This window comes from Lonchura striata, chromosome 1 (genome assembly GCF_046129695.1).
Source record: "Lonchura striata isolate bLonStr1 chromosome 1, bLonStr1.mat, whole genome shotgun sequence".
In the NCBI taxonomy this organism is placed as follows: Eukaryota; Metazoa; Chordata; class Aves; order Passeriformes; family Estrildidae; genus Lonchura; species Lonchura striata.
This window is the reverse complement of record NC_134603.1, coordinates 147,325,102-147,342,991: the sequence shown is the minus strand read 5'-3', so window position 1 is coordinate 147,342,991 and position 17,890 is coordinate 147,325,102. Positions and strand designations below refer to the sequence as shown.

Below are 17,890 nucleotides of genomic sequence, written 5' to 3'. Positions count from 1 at the left end.
GGAGAATGCACTGATCAGCTCAATAAACAGAGCTGAAAAGAAAGTTACCATTTAAAAGTCTACAGTGGGTAGGATTGGCAAACAGAGAATCAGCCTCAGGAGAGTGGTAGAGAAGAGTTGAAAGGCAGCACAAGGAGCTGGTGTCTCGTGGGTCTGGGTGTGAGTTGGGAACTCTGGGTTAGAAAGAGAGCAAGGAAAGGTTGATGGGTTTTTCCTGAAGCTTTTGCTATATGTGGCCATTGATTTGCTCTAGTATGGCATGCTCCACTAGCTGTGATATAGCAATGCATTCAGAAATGTTTCTAAATAGATAAATAAACAGAAAAGCCCTCTTGAAAATTTGCAGACATACACACAGTTTATACTCAGTTTATAACATGCAGCTACAGTCTTTATTTTACACCAATTATTTCTCTTTGTAGGGACATCTCATAGAACCCAGTTGAATGATTCTCAGAGTAAAATGGTGTTTGAAGTAAATTTATGAGCATCTCAACAGTGTACAGATAAATAGAAAGCCTCATTTTTAAGCCCATAAAATTGTCTATTTCTGGAACACTAATTTTATTTATAAGCAAATCTGTGTATTTCCATCACTGCTGACTTGAGAAAGTGAAGTCCAAGCTTTCTAAATTTTCCCCATCCAAGACATGGCTTTAGCAACAATTATTGCACTTGGATTTTGTGACTTAGTGGAGATCCTTGAGTACTTTAAATGCACTCAACCATTCTCAAGTGCACTCATTAATTGCACAGAAACTTCTGCACTAATTCAGTGTCTTGTGTCAGTGATTTAAATCCTACTTTTCAGTGTTCAGGCATCATCTCTGGGGTTTGTAAATTTGGCACTAAAACATCATGTCATAAATCACAAAAAATATTGCTGGGGTCGTGGAGGGACACAAGAATAGACAAAAGAAATATTATATATGGGAAATAAAGCTTAGGAATTAATATAAAATGTCATTTAGGATTACTATTCTGTACAAACAGTGCTATAGACTACTGTTATTGTCCATCCACAACATACAAACATTTTAAAAATAGGCTTGCATTGGAGGTTGCAAAGAAAACCTAGTAGGCTTCTCTCTCCACTTGTTTGAACTCCTCATCTACAGTACAATGTCTGGTTTTTAAAGAATGCTAAGTGATACTGAGACCTAGATGGACTTGTCTAAGTGTTTACTTGTGTAGTGTCAACTGAAATTCAGCTAGCTTGCTTCAAGTTATTATTCACCAAGAAAAGAAGAAACAACATTGGGCCTAATGTTTGTCTGCATCTTGGCTGGTTCTGCATCCTCCAACTCTGAGACTGCTTTTAATTTACTCAGTATCTCTTCTTCTACAGTAACAAAGTCATAGGCCTGGTAGGAGTATTCAAAGTATCTCCTAAGTTCAAGTTCTTAGTAATTAACTATGATAAAAACCATCTTGATTTAAGTAACTGCCATGAAATTAAAATAAACATTTGCGAGGTGATATCTGAAAGAATAAACAGAAAATCTGAGCAATGACAGTGAGACTTTCTGATGTGTGAGCCAGAAATCCTGATGGAACCCACAGCTGGGAGGTCATACTGCACATCTGGGGCTGTCTGCACTGCTGTCCAATGGCCCCAGACAAGGTTAGGGTGATTCAGTCACTCACTGAAAAAAGGCAGCTAAAGCCTTCAAAAGTCATCTAAAGCCTCCCTTAGCACTGCTGCAGCTGATCCAAGCTCTCCCCTGATGCTCTTCTAGTGGGCTGTCAATTTATGTCAACACCAAGATCATTTAGGGAAGGGTTTCAGACCCCTCTGTGGGTGGCACTGTGGTATCCCTTGGCTCTGCCCATGGCAGGATGGGTGCTCAAGGCTCATTCCTGCTGCTTTGCTCTTCCAGCTCCCTGCCCTGGCACTCTTGGCTCCGTGTTCCAATCTGTTTTCTTCCCTGAAGGGTGTCATGACTGTCTTGTCTCAGCTGTTGCTGTGATCTTGTTTTCCTCCTGCCATAAAAATTCTGAAAAAAACATCAAGAGACAATAAATATTGTATCCAGATAACAATGTCAGCAAACATGTCCATATAAATTAAAGGGAAATATGTACAACATCGTAAAATATTCACAATATTGTAAAAGTACAAACTGCATCCTTGGTGAAATGCAAAAGATGAAGTACAAATATGCTGTAAATGGGTAAGTATTGGTAAGGGATTCTCAAGATCATATATAATTTACACAATGGAAATCATAAAGCATAGGCAAGGATGAGCAAGCACTGTTGCTCTAAACTGTGTTTATGACCAGCAAAACACCAGATCAGCATCCTAAGTTCTGCTGATGTCTCAGAACTTAAGTATAAGCTTAAAGCTTGAGATGTACTTAGCTGGATACCTGAGTGAGCCTGAGAGAATGTGGTTCTTTTGTAGGAAATGAGCCAATATTCTTAGCTGGTACCAGCCTGTCACTTGTCCCCCCAACAGATACAATATAGTAGCTGAAAATTTGAATACTTAAAAGCAATAAAAATTTATGGTAAACAGATATCCAGATGCTTTTGGGTTTGGCTCATTGTAGAAGATGAACTAAAACATATTGCAGAAGACTTATTTTAGAGCAGCAATTAATGTCCTTCAAATGACTACTATGTGCAATGGCATCTGTGGATCTCATTGTACACAAAGCACAGGTGTTTCTCCAGCCAAAGCTTGTGACAAAAGTCTTCCCTGAGAGGATTTCTGCCCTCTTAAATTGTTCAGTGCCTGTTGCTGAGGGACATGAAGTACAAACTGAATAAATATTTCAGGAATAGCAGAGACATAGTTAAGGCTGGGATAGGTCACAGGTCATCTTGCAGGAATTTGACTCAGCATGTCCAAAATTCATGGTTTTACAAAGGCAGATGGCAGACTTTAAGCTGTATTAATAACAAAACCAAATGCTAACTATTTTCAAGTAGAAAATGGAAGGGCAAATTAATCAGTTGTGCTCAAAAATTGACTTCCTACTTAGCTGGTGTTGAGCTATGCTTTGGTAGTTGGCAACCTGCTGGCTACTGGGACTGTACCTTTAGTGAAGCATTTGCAATTAAAACTGGATACTGGTGGAAGACTGAAAGCCAAAATTATTGTGTTTTGGTTTGGGAGAATCATAAAATAAATATTCAAGACATGTGAAAATACAGAGAATATTATTTTTTCATTAGTGACTTTGGCTGTGGAAATCACAGTGCACATAATCTATCAGCTGACACAAATAATACCACAGTGTTTAAATTTGGTAATGAGATCAAGATTCATTATTTATGTTTAATGCCCCAAAATGTACTACCTTATTAACTTATTGGTGGAAAAATGTTTTCTTGCTCTTGTGGTGTGAAGGTTTTTTGCCTTTTCTCTCTTAGAAGATGAATCAATGCTTTCCAATTCTCTTATTTACTCAGAAAAGTTTTCATTTTTTAATTTGTAGAGAGCCAAAAAATAGCCTTCATGTAATCTAAAACTTGTAAAATTTCTATGTAAAAGGACAGGAAGGTAGACCATCAGTTGATAGGTGGATTGTACCCCAAAACCTGAATTTTTCAGACTGTATTTCTTAGCTGCCAACTGGAGCAAAACTGGAAAGGTTTTATATGCAGTGCATGTTTCTGAAAATTCAGGTTCTACTTTATCTTCACACATGCACAATGGAAAATATTCAGCAAGATCATTCACAGTTCCTCATGAAAATGGTCCTCAAGTAGTGATTGATTCAAATGGGATCTTCAGCACAGCTCCTTGCTTCCTATCACAACCTATTTTCCACCCACTTTGTTCTACATGTAGCCTCCCCAAACCAACCCACCCTTTCCACTTCCATTGTCCCAGAGCATGACTGTATTTCCTCAAAGTTAGATCCTAACTTTTACCTCAGTTTATTCCCCAACTTTACATCCTTTTTCTTGATGTTTTTCTTCTAATTTACCATTTTGCACTAATGTGAATTTTTGAAATATGCTAAAACACTGAAAATCCAGTCAACCACAAGTTAGTTGTGAAGGTTAGAAGCCATTTTCCACCCTATAAGCCAACCAAATACTTCAGTACCCAGATTGTCCAAAGAAAATACTATTTTTGAAACCTGATGACACATTGCATGAGGAAAGTTAAAACCACTTGTAAACACTGCCAAATGCTGAGATGAATAATTACAACTCAGAGGAAATAAACTATTCAGCACAGGCATTTGGAGAACATATATAGCAGTACAGTGTACTATTCATGGATCGTTATATGAATAGGAAATTGGAAGAACTCTTCTAGGCTTGTGATGAATACAGAGCACAATAGAGGGAGAAGATGAACTGAGACTAAAAGTCTCTTTATAGGGCTCACATTTCTTCCAAAGTATCTACGTCACAGCAGTTTCCATTCATCCAGGCACAATGGAGCAGCACCAGACTGAATCTACAGCTGAAATAAGGGACTGAAATGGCATTAATAGCAAGTTTTATAATAGCAGTTGACAACAGAGTAAAACATAATGATTTTTGTGACTAGTTCATTTGTCTTAACTCTCTGATTTGTGTAAGTTTATAATTTTTTCCTGTTTCTTTCCAAAACTTTGGACATACTAATGCAGTTAAGATCCCATAGCCAGAAGGGAGTGTAGGAAGTATAAGTGTACGGGTCATGAGGTTTAATTCCCTGTTGTTTTAGACTCCTAACATGTTACTCCTCCTAAGTCATGTAAAAAGGAATCTAAAAGTGGAATTTTCATGAGATGCCATGAAGCTTTTTAAAAAACTCACTCCTCTGTTTTTTGCAAATAACTTTCTAGCTTCCAGCCTCAGTTTATTGTGATGCCAGTCAATATTTGACTTATTCTTATATATAAATTTGCATAGGAACCAGAACCATAAAGAACACCTGCTGCTGATTTTTGTGCATCCAGGAACAGTTGTAACTCAACTTTAATCCTTTAAATCCATTATTATGTTTGAAAGCATTGCTCTAAATTCTATATTTCACTGCAGTGAAACCAGAAAGGGTTGTAAAGTATTTTCCTACTGGATATCATGAGAGTGGATTAATTAAATGAGGGATCTCAGGGTTTAAATTAAGGTTCAGATTTTGTAAGCTGCTGAAAGAGTGAGAAAACCTCCCCATATCTATGGCACAGCCCTGGCAGAGTAGCAATGAGAGGGGAATTTTGTGTGAGGGGCAGCAGCAGAATTGCTGAGCCTCTCTAGGGACATGGGACTGCCCATGGCAGCCCCTTGGAAGCACCAGGCACCTCTGGAGCAGGCCATGAAATGTCCAAGAGGCAGGAGCAGTGCTTGGGCTGGGTTTTTAGCCTTGCATTCAGTCAAAAGGGGAATTATAAATAGAAACCTTAATTGAGCTATTTCATGTCAGACAGAAATGGACTAGGCCTCAATGATAAAAAAATCCCAATATTCTCTTTGTCTTTCAAGCTGCTCTCAGCTTATGTTTGGGGACAAGCAACCAGAGCTCTACATTGATCAGGGCATACACTGGGCTTTTAAAAGGTTTTTTAAAACTCCCTACTTATTAAAAATATTAATTCCATATGTTTCATGACAAAAAGGTACTTTTGAGTGTCTAAATTGATAAATTATCCTAGCCCAAGAAACAGGATGTTATGGCCTTCAAAAGCAAAATGAAAATGATTTTTAAAAGATGTTGTGTATTTGATAGAAACAGTGTTATTCTTCATGTTTTTGTTGTTGAGTAATAAGGTCAGGTTAAGTGTTTTTTGAAACAGGCCATATGAGTTTGGTACTTATCTGACTAACAGAAGCCATAATCTGCAGGAATTATTAAATTGACCAATTCATCACCTGGCTAAGGCACAAAAATCCTCTATAGCACAATTTTGTGTATTACTCAGATTATGCTTTAATTTTCAAATTGCTTCTTGTGAATGCAGTTCTGTGTAACAAAATGTCCCCTTGTAGTCAGAGTCCATTATTAATTATACTGTTATAAACTTGCTTACTAATTCCCTCATTATTTCCCTCAGTATTTTTTCATATCCTACAGAGACAGGCAGGCAAAGCCCAAGGCATTAATTAAAAACAGGTGAAGAATATAAGCAGGAAACCAGGGATAAGCAGTAGCCAAGGGCTATTACTAAATAAAGCCTTTCTGAACAGAGAATTTCACAGCTTAATGAGATTGTGTTGAGAAGGAGTCTCAATTACAAAGGCACCAACTGAGAAATCCAGAAGGGTTTCAACATAAAGCACAGCTCTTCATTTCGATTTCTGTTGCCTTCCAAATCCAATATCCATATTTAATGGAATATCCTAGGGTAATTTGTAGGCTATTATATGAAAAATATTTATTTATATAAATAAATACATGTATGGAAAATCTATAACTATTTTGATGCAACACAGTTATTTAATGGTTTGATGCAACATATACTTATTATTGCATGTCAGCCAGCTCATAATATATCACAGTCTATGTTAAGGACATTAAAATATAGTTGGTTGTAAATAATAGAACTTAATTAACAGGTAGCATTTTATTTTATTCAGTTGGACACATACAATTTGATTATTTAGGACTTGTTTAACATTGTGCAGGGAACCCATTTGCAAACTGGAGTGACCTGTACCTCACCAGAGTGACTGCTTTAAAAACTTACCCCCAGACTCCACAGACAGGGCAGTGTTGCAGGGGCCACACTCAGATTTGGCCTCTGCACAGAGGCTGCAGGGTGTGGGGGAGATGCTGCTTTTCCTGAGCAATGGCTCTCATGAGTGCCCTGTTCCTCCTCACAGTCTGTGTCACCCCCTTTTAGGTTGTCACTCTGCCTCCTAAGGGCTGTCTAGCACTCAGACTGGGAGATAAGTGGGATTTGGCTTATGCACTGCCAGGGGAAAGAAAACAAGGTGTTCTCTAAAAGTAACCTCATTCTACAATCCACACCAAACTGGAACACACACACATACACAGAGTGTGCAATACGTTTCCTCTGTGTGCTGCAGTTCTTTGGTTCAGCTCTCTTACAGAGATGAAGACAGATGCTCTTTCTGACTCTTCCACCCTCCCATCCACGGATCTCCTTTACCTTTCCAAGTGTCCCAGCTAGAAGCTCCTTGGTGCAATCAGAGGAAGGGGAGTGTGTGTGTTCACATGCAGTTTGTGCTGTGTTTACAGCTGCCTGGGGGCCAGTGGCTACAAGTACAGAGCTTGGTGTCACTGCCCAGGCAGGATTGCCCCACAAGGTGCCACCTTCTCCCCCACATGTACTCCCCTCTCTGGCCCCATCAGGAGCACACCACTGCCAGTCTCTTTCCTGTGCTCATTCCCATTACAAGTATAGAAACAGACACAGATATTTTAGGGAAAAAACCCATGATATATGGTGTTGCCTCTACAGGAGAGACATCACAGCTTTCCTTTGCTCTCACTGCATTATATTGTACTCCAGACAGACACCTGTACTTCTGACAGATAACTGTGCAATCAAGTTTTGAGCAAACTGTGATAAATGAAAAATAGCTGCTGGCCATGGAGATGGTGGCATACACAGCATATGGGATCATTTGGTTCTGCTCTAGCTGTGTGCCCCTGTAAGCACATCTAGGTTACAGAGAGCTACATATTCCTCAGTGAAGCTAGGGGCTGTTTTTCTTTGTGTCTAACAGCTGCTGAATTAAAAATTGAGATATTAACTTAGCCACATCCTTCAGCATGGCCATGACTCACTGAATCAGTAAGAAAACTGTATCATTGTACAGAATTTTTAAAAAACATAAGTAATGGAATTTTTGTGCAAAACTTTTAAAATTTTTATTCTCTGATTCCTCTTCAGTCCATTATGGTGTTATTGACTAATATTATCTGTAATAGCATAAAGATGTAAACACTTATTTGTTCACAGCTTTATATATAACATCTCAGAGAAGGCTGTTAGGCTTGTGACATTAAAAACTGAAACCAGAAAAGAGCAAAAGAGCAAAACCAGAAGAAAACTATAGTGAATTACAGTATGAAACCTATTTACACACATTAATCTATACAACATCATAATCTGTACATTTTGTAAAAAATAATCACATTCATTTACATACTCTTTAATTTTTACCATACTTGACAGATATAAAGTTATAACAAAGATGACACAAGAGAAATTTGAAGTGATACTCAAAAGCTGCGGGTAATCATAAACTTATTACAATGCTTTTGGAAACAGAGGGATTTGGGACATTTCAGTCACTTTTTTTTTTAGCTGAGAATGGAAATGTTCCTGACTTAGATTTAACTACACCTGCTATCATTGGGCAGAACGAGATTCAACAGAGTGGCAAAACCATATCACAGAATTCTTCTTTTAAGTGTTATCCTGATGTACTCTTGTAACATACATATTAGAACACTTTTAAATTTTTTTTTTTTTTTAAGCAACAGAATAGCATTGCATCCTAACTTCTGTATTTGGTCATGTCAGGGTAGTACTGACAGCCCACAGATGATATAGGCACTCATGGTAACATGAAGGTATTTCTGTGGGTAAAAGTATTTCCTGTATCACTGTGCACAGACAGTAATTGCTCAGATAATAACCCTTATACACATAGCAAGTTTTTCTGCAGGTTATTTGCCAGTCCTTTCTTTTTGTCAGACATATTTAGGGCTTGATTTTTCCTTAAGGATGTCTGAAAAAAAATCTGTATAGACTGAATTTGGACTTTCTCAATAACTTTTCTGGACTGGGCATATTCATAGTTAACAGAAGATGATTTTTAGAAAAATAGAGGACAAATGATGCAGATGATTTATCTTAGTCTTTGCACATGGACTGTGTGATACCTGCACCTGGCAGTGCCCTATTTCATCAATCTCTGTCCCAGACAGTCTCTGGTTTGCTGAGGGTCTGTGCTTGTTGCTTTCCCCTTCGGCATGTTAAAAGAAAAGGGAAGCCTAGGGTGAATCAGGATATGAAGCAGATGCTACAGAGATGCTACTTGACTGTAGAAGGTTTTTTTGTAATGCTATTTGCCACCAATTATCTATTGCTGCTACAGTACACCCCATCACATCTTAAATTGGGTATTCTTCAGCTGGCTACCTGCAGTACAACATAAAGAAAATTTTGGGTACTGTAAAACTCTTTCTTTTAGCATATGGCCCCTCCTACAAAAGGCAAAATCCAAACACCTTACCCAAAACAACTAAAATTGGTTGGAAGCTGAGGCCAGGCAAATCAAAATGGGACATAAGGCTGTGGGCTTTATCATGGAAGGCAGGGAGACCTGACCCAATGAACTGTGGCATCCTCCACTGCCTGACCTTTTGAATTACACTGCACATTTCTTGGAGGATAACTTTGGGCAACCCAAGGTAATTGGCTTAAAAGGGTATCGGTCTAATATCACCCAGAGAGTTTAATGATCTCTTCTGGAGGGATACATCAGCTGATTCTATCTCTGGAGTGAGAAATATAAGTACCAACCAGCTACCCCAGGCTCATTTTATAATAAGTACAGAGAAAAGTAGGTCCAGCTGATCTGCCTCAGATGCCCAGCTGAACATGGAAGGAGTCATCTTCAGCTAGTGCTTATTTCTCTGTGATGACTGTGGAAGGCACTTTAAAAGTGTCTTTAGCTCAGAGACAAACATGCAGCTTTTAGACACCAAAACCAGGGCAGATGAATTTCACCTGAGTTTATCAAGCACCCAGTTAAAACTGGCTTTGCAGAGGAAAATTTAAGTCAGTGTCCAGATATATTTTTTAATTTGGGTTAGCAAGTGGAGAGCAAGCTGTCACTGTGTTTCTCAGGCATCAGCAGCAGGTAATGCTGACAGAAATCACTCAGAATTAATGGTGCCTCCAGGGGAGGAGGTAAACTACAACAATTAACCATAGTACTGGGATTGAAATGTATTATCATTCTTGTTCAGTAAGTACAAGCTGTGCTTCTGGATTTTCAGTGAGGATGGACAAAAAAAAACCCCAAGTTTCCTGCCTTGAAGACTTTACAACTCAGTTTGGACCCTGATGCAACCAAAGGGAAAAAGGCAGTAAAGGAATGAAAAAGGGAGGTGCAGGGAAAGGCCATGCTTGTCTTGCAACCTCTGCCTCCTCCCCTGATGCTGCTAGGACTGAGTGAGAACTAGGATTAGGGATGACAGAAGGCCAAAGGATGTTTCATTGCATTGTTGTTTGGACTCTTTAGAGCCAGTACAGCACAGAGCAAGAGCATTTAATCCCATACTCCTCAGCAAAATGCAATGAAAGACAAAGACATGAGAAGCTGTCTTGTTATGGATGTTGTAAAGATGAAAAACACTGATCAAGTTCTATATTTGCCACACTGTTCTGCACCTTTTGCTGATATTTTTATATCTGCCCATGAAAAGGCAGCTGAAAGTCAAACTGGTGATGATAGGGTTGATGCTATATTTTTGCATAAAATTATTTGGAAATCAGAAATTTTCTGGGAGTAAAAACAAGTGAGCACAGTGCCCTCTGTCTTTACTGCCATGATAATGCTTGGACAAAGTATTATGAAGTTAAACTGTCTCCCAAAATAGTATTTAGATTATCTGCTTTTATATTATTTATAAAGGGATGAGGTTCTCCGAAGTCCTGTACTTTTCACTGGTTTGAAAGAAAAGTATATACAGCACTTCTCTCTCCTGTGTGCCAATCTTTGCATGTCCACATTGTCCTTTACAAACTTAGTGGTACCTCTATGTCCTCCCACTGCAAAATTCTCATGTGGCATTTCACCCTACATGAAAAGTAGAATCAAGCCCAAATGCATCTGCACCCTGTTAAAGGAAACAATTATGGTTTGTTGCAATATAAAATGTATTTTCTTATTAAGGCTTTTCTTTTTTATAACCCAGAAATAATTAAAATGCAGATTTTTTTCACGCTCACCTAATTAGAACAAAGACAGTTTTCTCTAAGATACAATGTGTTATAAACACATATAATTGGTGATGCATCATGCAGAACAGACTGATGGAAATGATTGCCTGAAACATCTATTTCTGAGCTATCATTCTGTCTGTGTGTCAACTCACTCACATAACCTCATTTGAGCACAAAGATGAGCACACTTGAATGCTTGTCACATGTGCCTTTCTACCCCAGAAATTAAGGGGAAAAAAGAACATCCTGCACGTCACATCTCAGGGAACTGAGCAGTCCCAATGCCACTGCAAACAAAGAATCCTAATGTGCACAGATGTGTTTAATTTAGGTGTAAAAGCAGCTCCCAGAGCTCCAGTGGGTCTTCATATATTTGCAGTTAAGAGCTTCTGATAAGTTTCTCAAGAGATCCAGGAAAAATATTAAATTTTAGCAGTCTTTCCTCAGTCTAAAGTCTTTGGGAATATACTGAGTTTAAATACATGTGGAAGGGCACATCTTTAGACCCCATGGGAATGTTCTTGGTCAGCCTACTTCCATCCAGAATCTCATAGTTACTTTGCCAAACAGAAAACATTATGGATGATCTGGAAGTGATCAATAGCTCCTTTAAATTCAATTTCTGTAAGTAACAATTCTTTGAGTGATTATTGTTTAACTCGAATGATACCTACTGGTGTCACATAATATTCACCAGGTTCTGCAGTAATCATGTGAACCATGGGGCCCTTTCTATCTTTGGTCTGACAAAACTTTGTGTGACTCCATGGCAATCCCAGTAAAACAAATTGTGTTGACTGATAAATAGCTGGATTAAATCAGACCAAGGATTGTAATACACTTAGACAGCTGCTGACAATATTCCCAGTACTGGCAATATTTTCAAGGATGTACAAATATGCCTGCCAAAAGATGCCCTTGCTGCTGTTCTTCCCTTTACCTGACAAGAGTAAGGACCTTGGATTCTGCTGGCTCCATAAAATTTGTTATCTGAAATATGAAGGCAATGTGGAGGTACTCATGCAAATGCATATTATTCCCACTTGCAATGTAGGGTGGACATGGTTAAATGTTGACATGGGAAGAGAAACATCACTGGGTTTATTTCTTTTAAAGAGTGGAAATGTTATGTATATTTTTATAAGACTGTCAGTTCCCTGCCTTTTTTTTTTTTTTTTTTTTTTTTTGACATGGCTACATAAGTCCCTTGGCATTGTTAAAAATTCGTTCTTTATGCCTTTTATGGTAATTTTTAGGGATTATGGCTATTTTTTTTTTTCTGGAGTCATGGTCAGGACTAAATTTTAAATAATTTCCAATAGATATAGAACTGAATAAACCTAAAAGCATTTGCATATTTTGTTAAATGTGACTTGTAGTTTCACTGCAATATTCCTTTTTTGCAATCAAATTTGTGTTTTGCAATCAAATATGTAGTTGATAGAGACAGATTTCAATGATAATACTGTAAAAAAATGGTGTTTTCAATGTGTAATGAGCTATCCAAGGCTGTTTATCCTATGCCAGGCTGCTTTAGCAATAGAACATACCTCTACAGAAAATTCCTTCATGAAAAATCACAAATCTCTGACTTTAAACAGAAGAGAACAACTGAGAACTACTATATTCAAAAGTAATATAGTATATGGCCTGTAAAGGTAGCCATACACTCTGCACCAAACATAAAACCAGGCACTTTTGAAAGTAATAACAGGATTGGAATCAAACTCTGTAGAAAGTAACCTCTGAAATTTACACCATTAGCCTAAAAATACTACCTTTTTCCCTCTGTGTAAATCATGTTAATGATTTCTTGGATTAGCACACTGAACTCCCAGTGTGGTTAATTATGGTCTTCGTTTTGTTTTATTTTTTATTTTCCATAATTAGAAAAGAATTTCCTAATCCTTAAGGCAATGTCTCATTAAGTATAAATAAAGTGTAAGAGATTTTCTTGCTTCCCATCTTAACCCTTACATGTGCCAAAGAAATCTGCATTGAGGATACCCTGCATGGATCTTGTAGCCATTTTGGAAGGTAAAGGGACCTTTATGGAAAATGAATTTTTGAATTGTTACAGCTAATAAACTGCAAGAGAACATCAGAATTAATATGAATACCATTTGAACAAAAGAAATTATCCATGGAGCAGGCTTCTCTGTTATTAATAGGTTGGCTGCACAAACCAATTCCCCAAATACCAACAGGTAGAAAAGCAAAGCACTAAACTGTACACATTATAAAATATCACATCAAGCTGCATAATGAATGATATATCCCACAGTTTTTCATTATTTGGAGGACCCAGCTCATTTATATCATGGTGGTCTCCGTCTGCATAAATGAGTGAGCTCTTGAATTCCTGTGGAGCTGGGAAACACTTTCTGACCCATTTCGGGAAATGGAGGAGCTGTGGAGTCTGTAATCTCTGCCTGCTGTCTGCTTCCAGCACAGACTCCGCCACTTTCTTTTCAGCTCCCCCTGCACCTAAAAGAAAATGCACAATATAAGCTGAACATTTTTTTTTTTAATGTGAGGAAATTTTCCATATCTGTTTGCTGTCACATGGGGATCTCTAGGAACAGAATAATTTTGGATTGGTACAAACTTTTAAAGATTATGTCGTTCTATCCACTTCCATGGGTAGGGACACGTTCCAGCAGACCAGGTTGCTCCAGAGCACCATCCAGCCTGGCCTTGGGATGGGGCTACCACAGCTTCTCTGGGCAACCTCTTACAGTGACTCTACCACCCTTACAGAAAATATTTTTTCCTTCCTAAATCTACCACATATCAGTTGAAAAGTGTCCTGACACTACATGCCCTGCTAAGAAGCTTTTTGCCATCTTCCTTATAATCCCCCATTTATATACTCTAAGGTGCTATAAATTCCTCCCAGATCCTTCTCCTTTCCAGGCTGAGCAATCCCTACTCCCTCAGCCTGTCTTCACAGGAAAGGTGTTCCAGCCTTCTGATAACTTTTGTGGCCTCCTCTGGACCTGCTCTAACAGGTCCATGTCTTTCTTGTACTGGTGACAATTCACCTCTCTTGAACTGCAGGCCATGCTTCTTTGAATGCTGAATGGAAGTTCAGCATTAAACTTTTTGGGCTACAAGCACACATTGCCAGCTCACAGTCCATTCTCCATCCCCAAGTCCTTCTCTGTTGGATGCTCTCAACCCCTCCATCCCTCAGTCAGCCCTGCACAGACCCAGGTGCAGGACCTTGAACTTGGCACTGTTGAACCTTTTGAGGTTCTTTTGCCTCTCTCCACAAGCCTGTCATGGTCCCTCTGGATGGCATCCCTTCCCTCTAGAGTATCCAATCAATTTGGATACTCCATCTAGAGTATCCAAGCAGTTTTACAAAGGTCACCTAACTGAGGCAAAGACTGCCTACACTGTGTGTGAAGAGGTGCCCTAAGGCCACTTTCAAAAATCAAATTTGTATCACTTGTACTGCAACATTAGGTTTTGGTATGGAGCTATTTATCTCATGCACTTAAGGCATAGAATCAAATGATTACCCCAAAATCAGGCATCTCATGAATATCAAAGACCAGAGCAGCACTCAGGAGAGCTGAATGTTAATTGTCTGTGCAGATGTCTTTTTCAGACACATTCCTTCTGTCAGACACTGCATAGTGGCTGAAATCAAAAGGAGTTCCTTGCATCTTTCTCAGTGGAGACTATGAAAACTATGAGGTGCTGAGCACTTCTGAAAATCTGCTGCTGTTCTGAGGTTTAGGTACTGACAGAACCTGACATTAGGAACTGACATTACCCCTAAGTACTTACTAAATGGTATTTCAAGTTCCAGATGAATTTTCAGGCCTGTTGCACCTCCCTTGCACATTAAATAGCAGAAGACATTAACACAGTTTGCAAGGAATTAGATTTTAAACAGCTCTTAAAGCTTCTCACCCAGCTACCCTGATTTCTCCTGCTGTATAAAAATTGTCAAAAAATATATTCCACTAATAGGAATGCAGACATCTTCTAAAACAGTTTCATGTATCAGAGCAGAATTATAGGGGCGCTTATACATTTACTAAAACCAATATTTAACATTCTCAGTAGGAAAGATGAGACTTACTTCACTGTTCAAAAAACAATACAGGACTGCAACAATCAGCCCCTGGAAAGAGACAACATTCCTTAGTTAGTTTGCAGCACTCATCTAGGTCAGTAAAACTTATTTTGAATAAAAACCTTAAAATTTACCTGAAAAGATCCCAAACACAACTCAAAGATTATTATATAATTGTTGGAACTGCGGTCAGGAAACAGAGCAAACACTGTGTAGTGAACTCCAAATAAAGGAATAAGCAGCAACGTGGATTTTGCAAGTCTCCTGGGTAAAGGAAAGAGACAAAGCTGAAATTTATTTATGAGCTCTTGTTTTACTGAGATGAATGTGTAATTTTAGGGTTAGTCTGTACATTGCACATGCACATTTTGCAAACAGTACCTAGGAATGTAATCCAGAATCATCTCAACTAAGAGAATTTCATGAAGTTAAGTTTCCTTACTGAAGTTAAGGAAACAGAACTTTAAATTACTAAGCAGAACTGCCCTGACAAACAGGTTGTGAAACTACTGGAATGATAAATTGCTACTTTTACCTTATGTGTAATTTATTTCACTCTAATAACATCAGTTTTATATATTATACAGGGCCAGACATGGATTGGCCAATTTTGGATGCCTGATAAAATTTGAGAAGTTATATGTTGAGCTCCATAATTCATCACTATATTGATGAATATAACTTGATTCAACAATGAAAGGATGTTTCTGTGAATTCAACTATTTTAACAGAAAAGGTATTTCAAGTAGTTTTATTTTTTCTGTGTCAGTCTTCATAGACTTGCTTTTTTCATAATGGTCTCAGAGATGCATCTGTTTATGGGGAAATTTTAACTTCTGACAGCAAAGCTTCTCAAGAGTAGCAAACCCTTCACATCTAAAGATGATACCAAAAGCAGGAAAAATAAATTAATTTACAACTGGAGGAGATGACATTGACAGCAAATTTCCTGCTTTCCCAAATGAAATGGAAAACTGATTTTATTTGAACTTAGCCTTGTCCACTGCAAAAGTAAAATGAAGAACAAAAAGAATGGAACCAGCTACAAGCATATTCAGAGGAAGGGAATAAAAATGGTGACTTGCATAAATAGTATTCATTTTAGATTCATATTTCACTTTCACTCTATGCTTAGCTTAGTAATTTTTGTTTAGTTGATGCTACTTTCTCTATACTGCACTTATATTTCAGAAAAGGAAAGGGACAAACAAAACAGCCTTATGATTCTCTGCATTTTTGAAAATGCATTTGCAGTTTTATAAATGAACCTCTCAGATCTTTTAATTTGCTCTGTAAATGCAGTTTCTTGAGGAGGTTAATCTACTTTCCCATGGGTATTGGCTAAAGACCAGAAATACAAACTTAATCAGACAATCAAATGCTAAAAAGAATTTACGGGGCTGAATAATGAAGGACAAGGTTGCTATTAATGTGACTATTTCATATTATAAAGTGCTACAGTAAGATGTGGAAAATGGTGGGTCTGAAAGTAAGAGAATTCCTAATTTTCAAAAATTAAATAAATACTACATGGAAGTAAAGAAAACTTTATGTCACAAGAAGTAAACTTGAAGGGATTTCCTGCCTATAGGTTGGCCATTGTGCTACACAATAATGTGATAACTGCAGTTTCATGTAGATTCAATAAGCTCTCCCACATGTTTAGATAATTGAATCAGCAAACACAAAACAAGGCCCTTGTAGCTCTGCAAAACAAATGTGCTTGTCAATCCAGCTGTGTTGACTTTTTTGTGGCATACCAGAATTTTTTACTTTTTGCATCAAACATGTCACATTGTCTACAAAACACATAAGGTCCTGCTTCTCTTGGCTTTAAGGATGTTCTTTATTTCTGCATACCATGTTTTGTCAGCTATTAGAACAGGAATTCAGTATTTTTTAAATGAAGGGAAGGTGTTATCCAGGAGCACTTTTAAAGGCCACTCTCCTGGCTTTGAATTTTCAAAGTTTGAATTTTCAGTGTTCATGTGAGGTTTTGTCACTTAAGTATCATATTGACTCTGAATTGTCAGAGTCTGTGTCTGGGCTTTAAAATAAAACCTTCTGCAACAGATTTTATTGCAGATTATTACTTATCCAGCAGCTCTTATAATAAACAACAATAACTGTGGATATGGCAATGAAGAACAAAACCAATTTTAGCAATGCATTTGAATTTTCCCCCAGTATCCCTTGATTTGAAAGCTGTGGAGATATTTTAGTATTTGATGCTCACACCAAAACACAAAAGAGGTAAGTCTGAACAGAAATTAAGTTGTTCTAAGCCAGAAACAACTGATCTCCTCTAAAAATATAAAGATGCTATGTAAAATCAGTATAAAACGCTCTATTTAATTTTAAAACTTTTTGTAAAAATCAGAATTTTTCAGTTATTAAAATATATGTAAGTATTATAGAAATTAAGAAGAAAAGGTTTTAAAGAGGTTGAAGGAAAATAATTTAAAAGTATTTTAAACATTTCTTATGTCAAAATGAAGCATTTATATATTAAAAGGAAAATATTACTCTCCATATATTTTGTATCAGCATATTCATTTATGGATTAACTTAAATTCAATAATAGCTTGTTGGTCTTTCTAAATTAAATAGTTTTATTGAATTTAGTGTTTGATAAAAAATACATTTATCTCCATTTCAGCATAGTTGTATTTATTAAACAATATCTAAAAGTAGTTCCAAATTAAATGTAATTATAGAAACACAGCAGTTGTTGGTTTTCAGCAGATGGAATCTTAAAGAGATTATTTTGGTTCTGTCTATAATATCTAAAAATATATGACTCACTTGTACTGTGACTGGTCATTTCCTCCAACATCTGGAGATCTTAACTTCTGCAGTAAGATTCTTATAATGCTAATGAAAAGTATAAAATTCACCTGTAAAGAAAACAAATATAACGGTG

At 37.4% G+C, this 17,890-nt stretch overlaps 1 protein-coding gene across 2 annotated transcripts in view; it reads right to left on the bottom strand.

Moving 5' to 3' along the window:
* Nucleotides 1–7,761: 7,761 nt before the first annotated feature.
* The window catches only part of VIPR2 (vasoactive intestinal peptide receptor 2), a 51,190-nt gene continuing 41,061 nt past the window's right edge, over nucleotides 7,762–17,890 (bottom strand). For both annotated transcript variants that reach the window (XM_021526532.3, XM_021526533.3), the window contains exons 10-13: nucleotides 17,773–17,864; nucleotides 15,102–15,231; nucleotides 14,974–15,015; nucleotides 7,762–13,364 (exon numbers count right to left, since the gene is read on the bottom strand). In XM_021526532.3, the coding sequence (XP_021382207.1) occupies nucleotides 13,191–13,364; nucleotides 14,974–15,015; nucleotides 15,102–15,231; nucleotides 17,773–17,864 (438 nt within the window). In that variant the 3' untranslated portion in view covers nucleotides 7,762–13,190. The remainder of the gene's footprint in view (nucleotides 13,365–14,973; nucleotides 15,016–15,101; nucleotides 15,232–17,772; nucleotides 17,865–17,890) is intronic.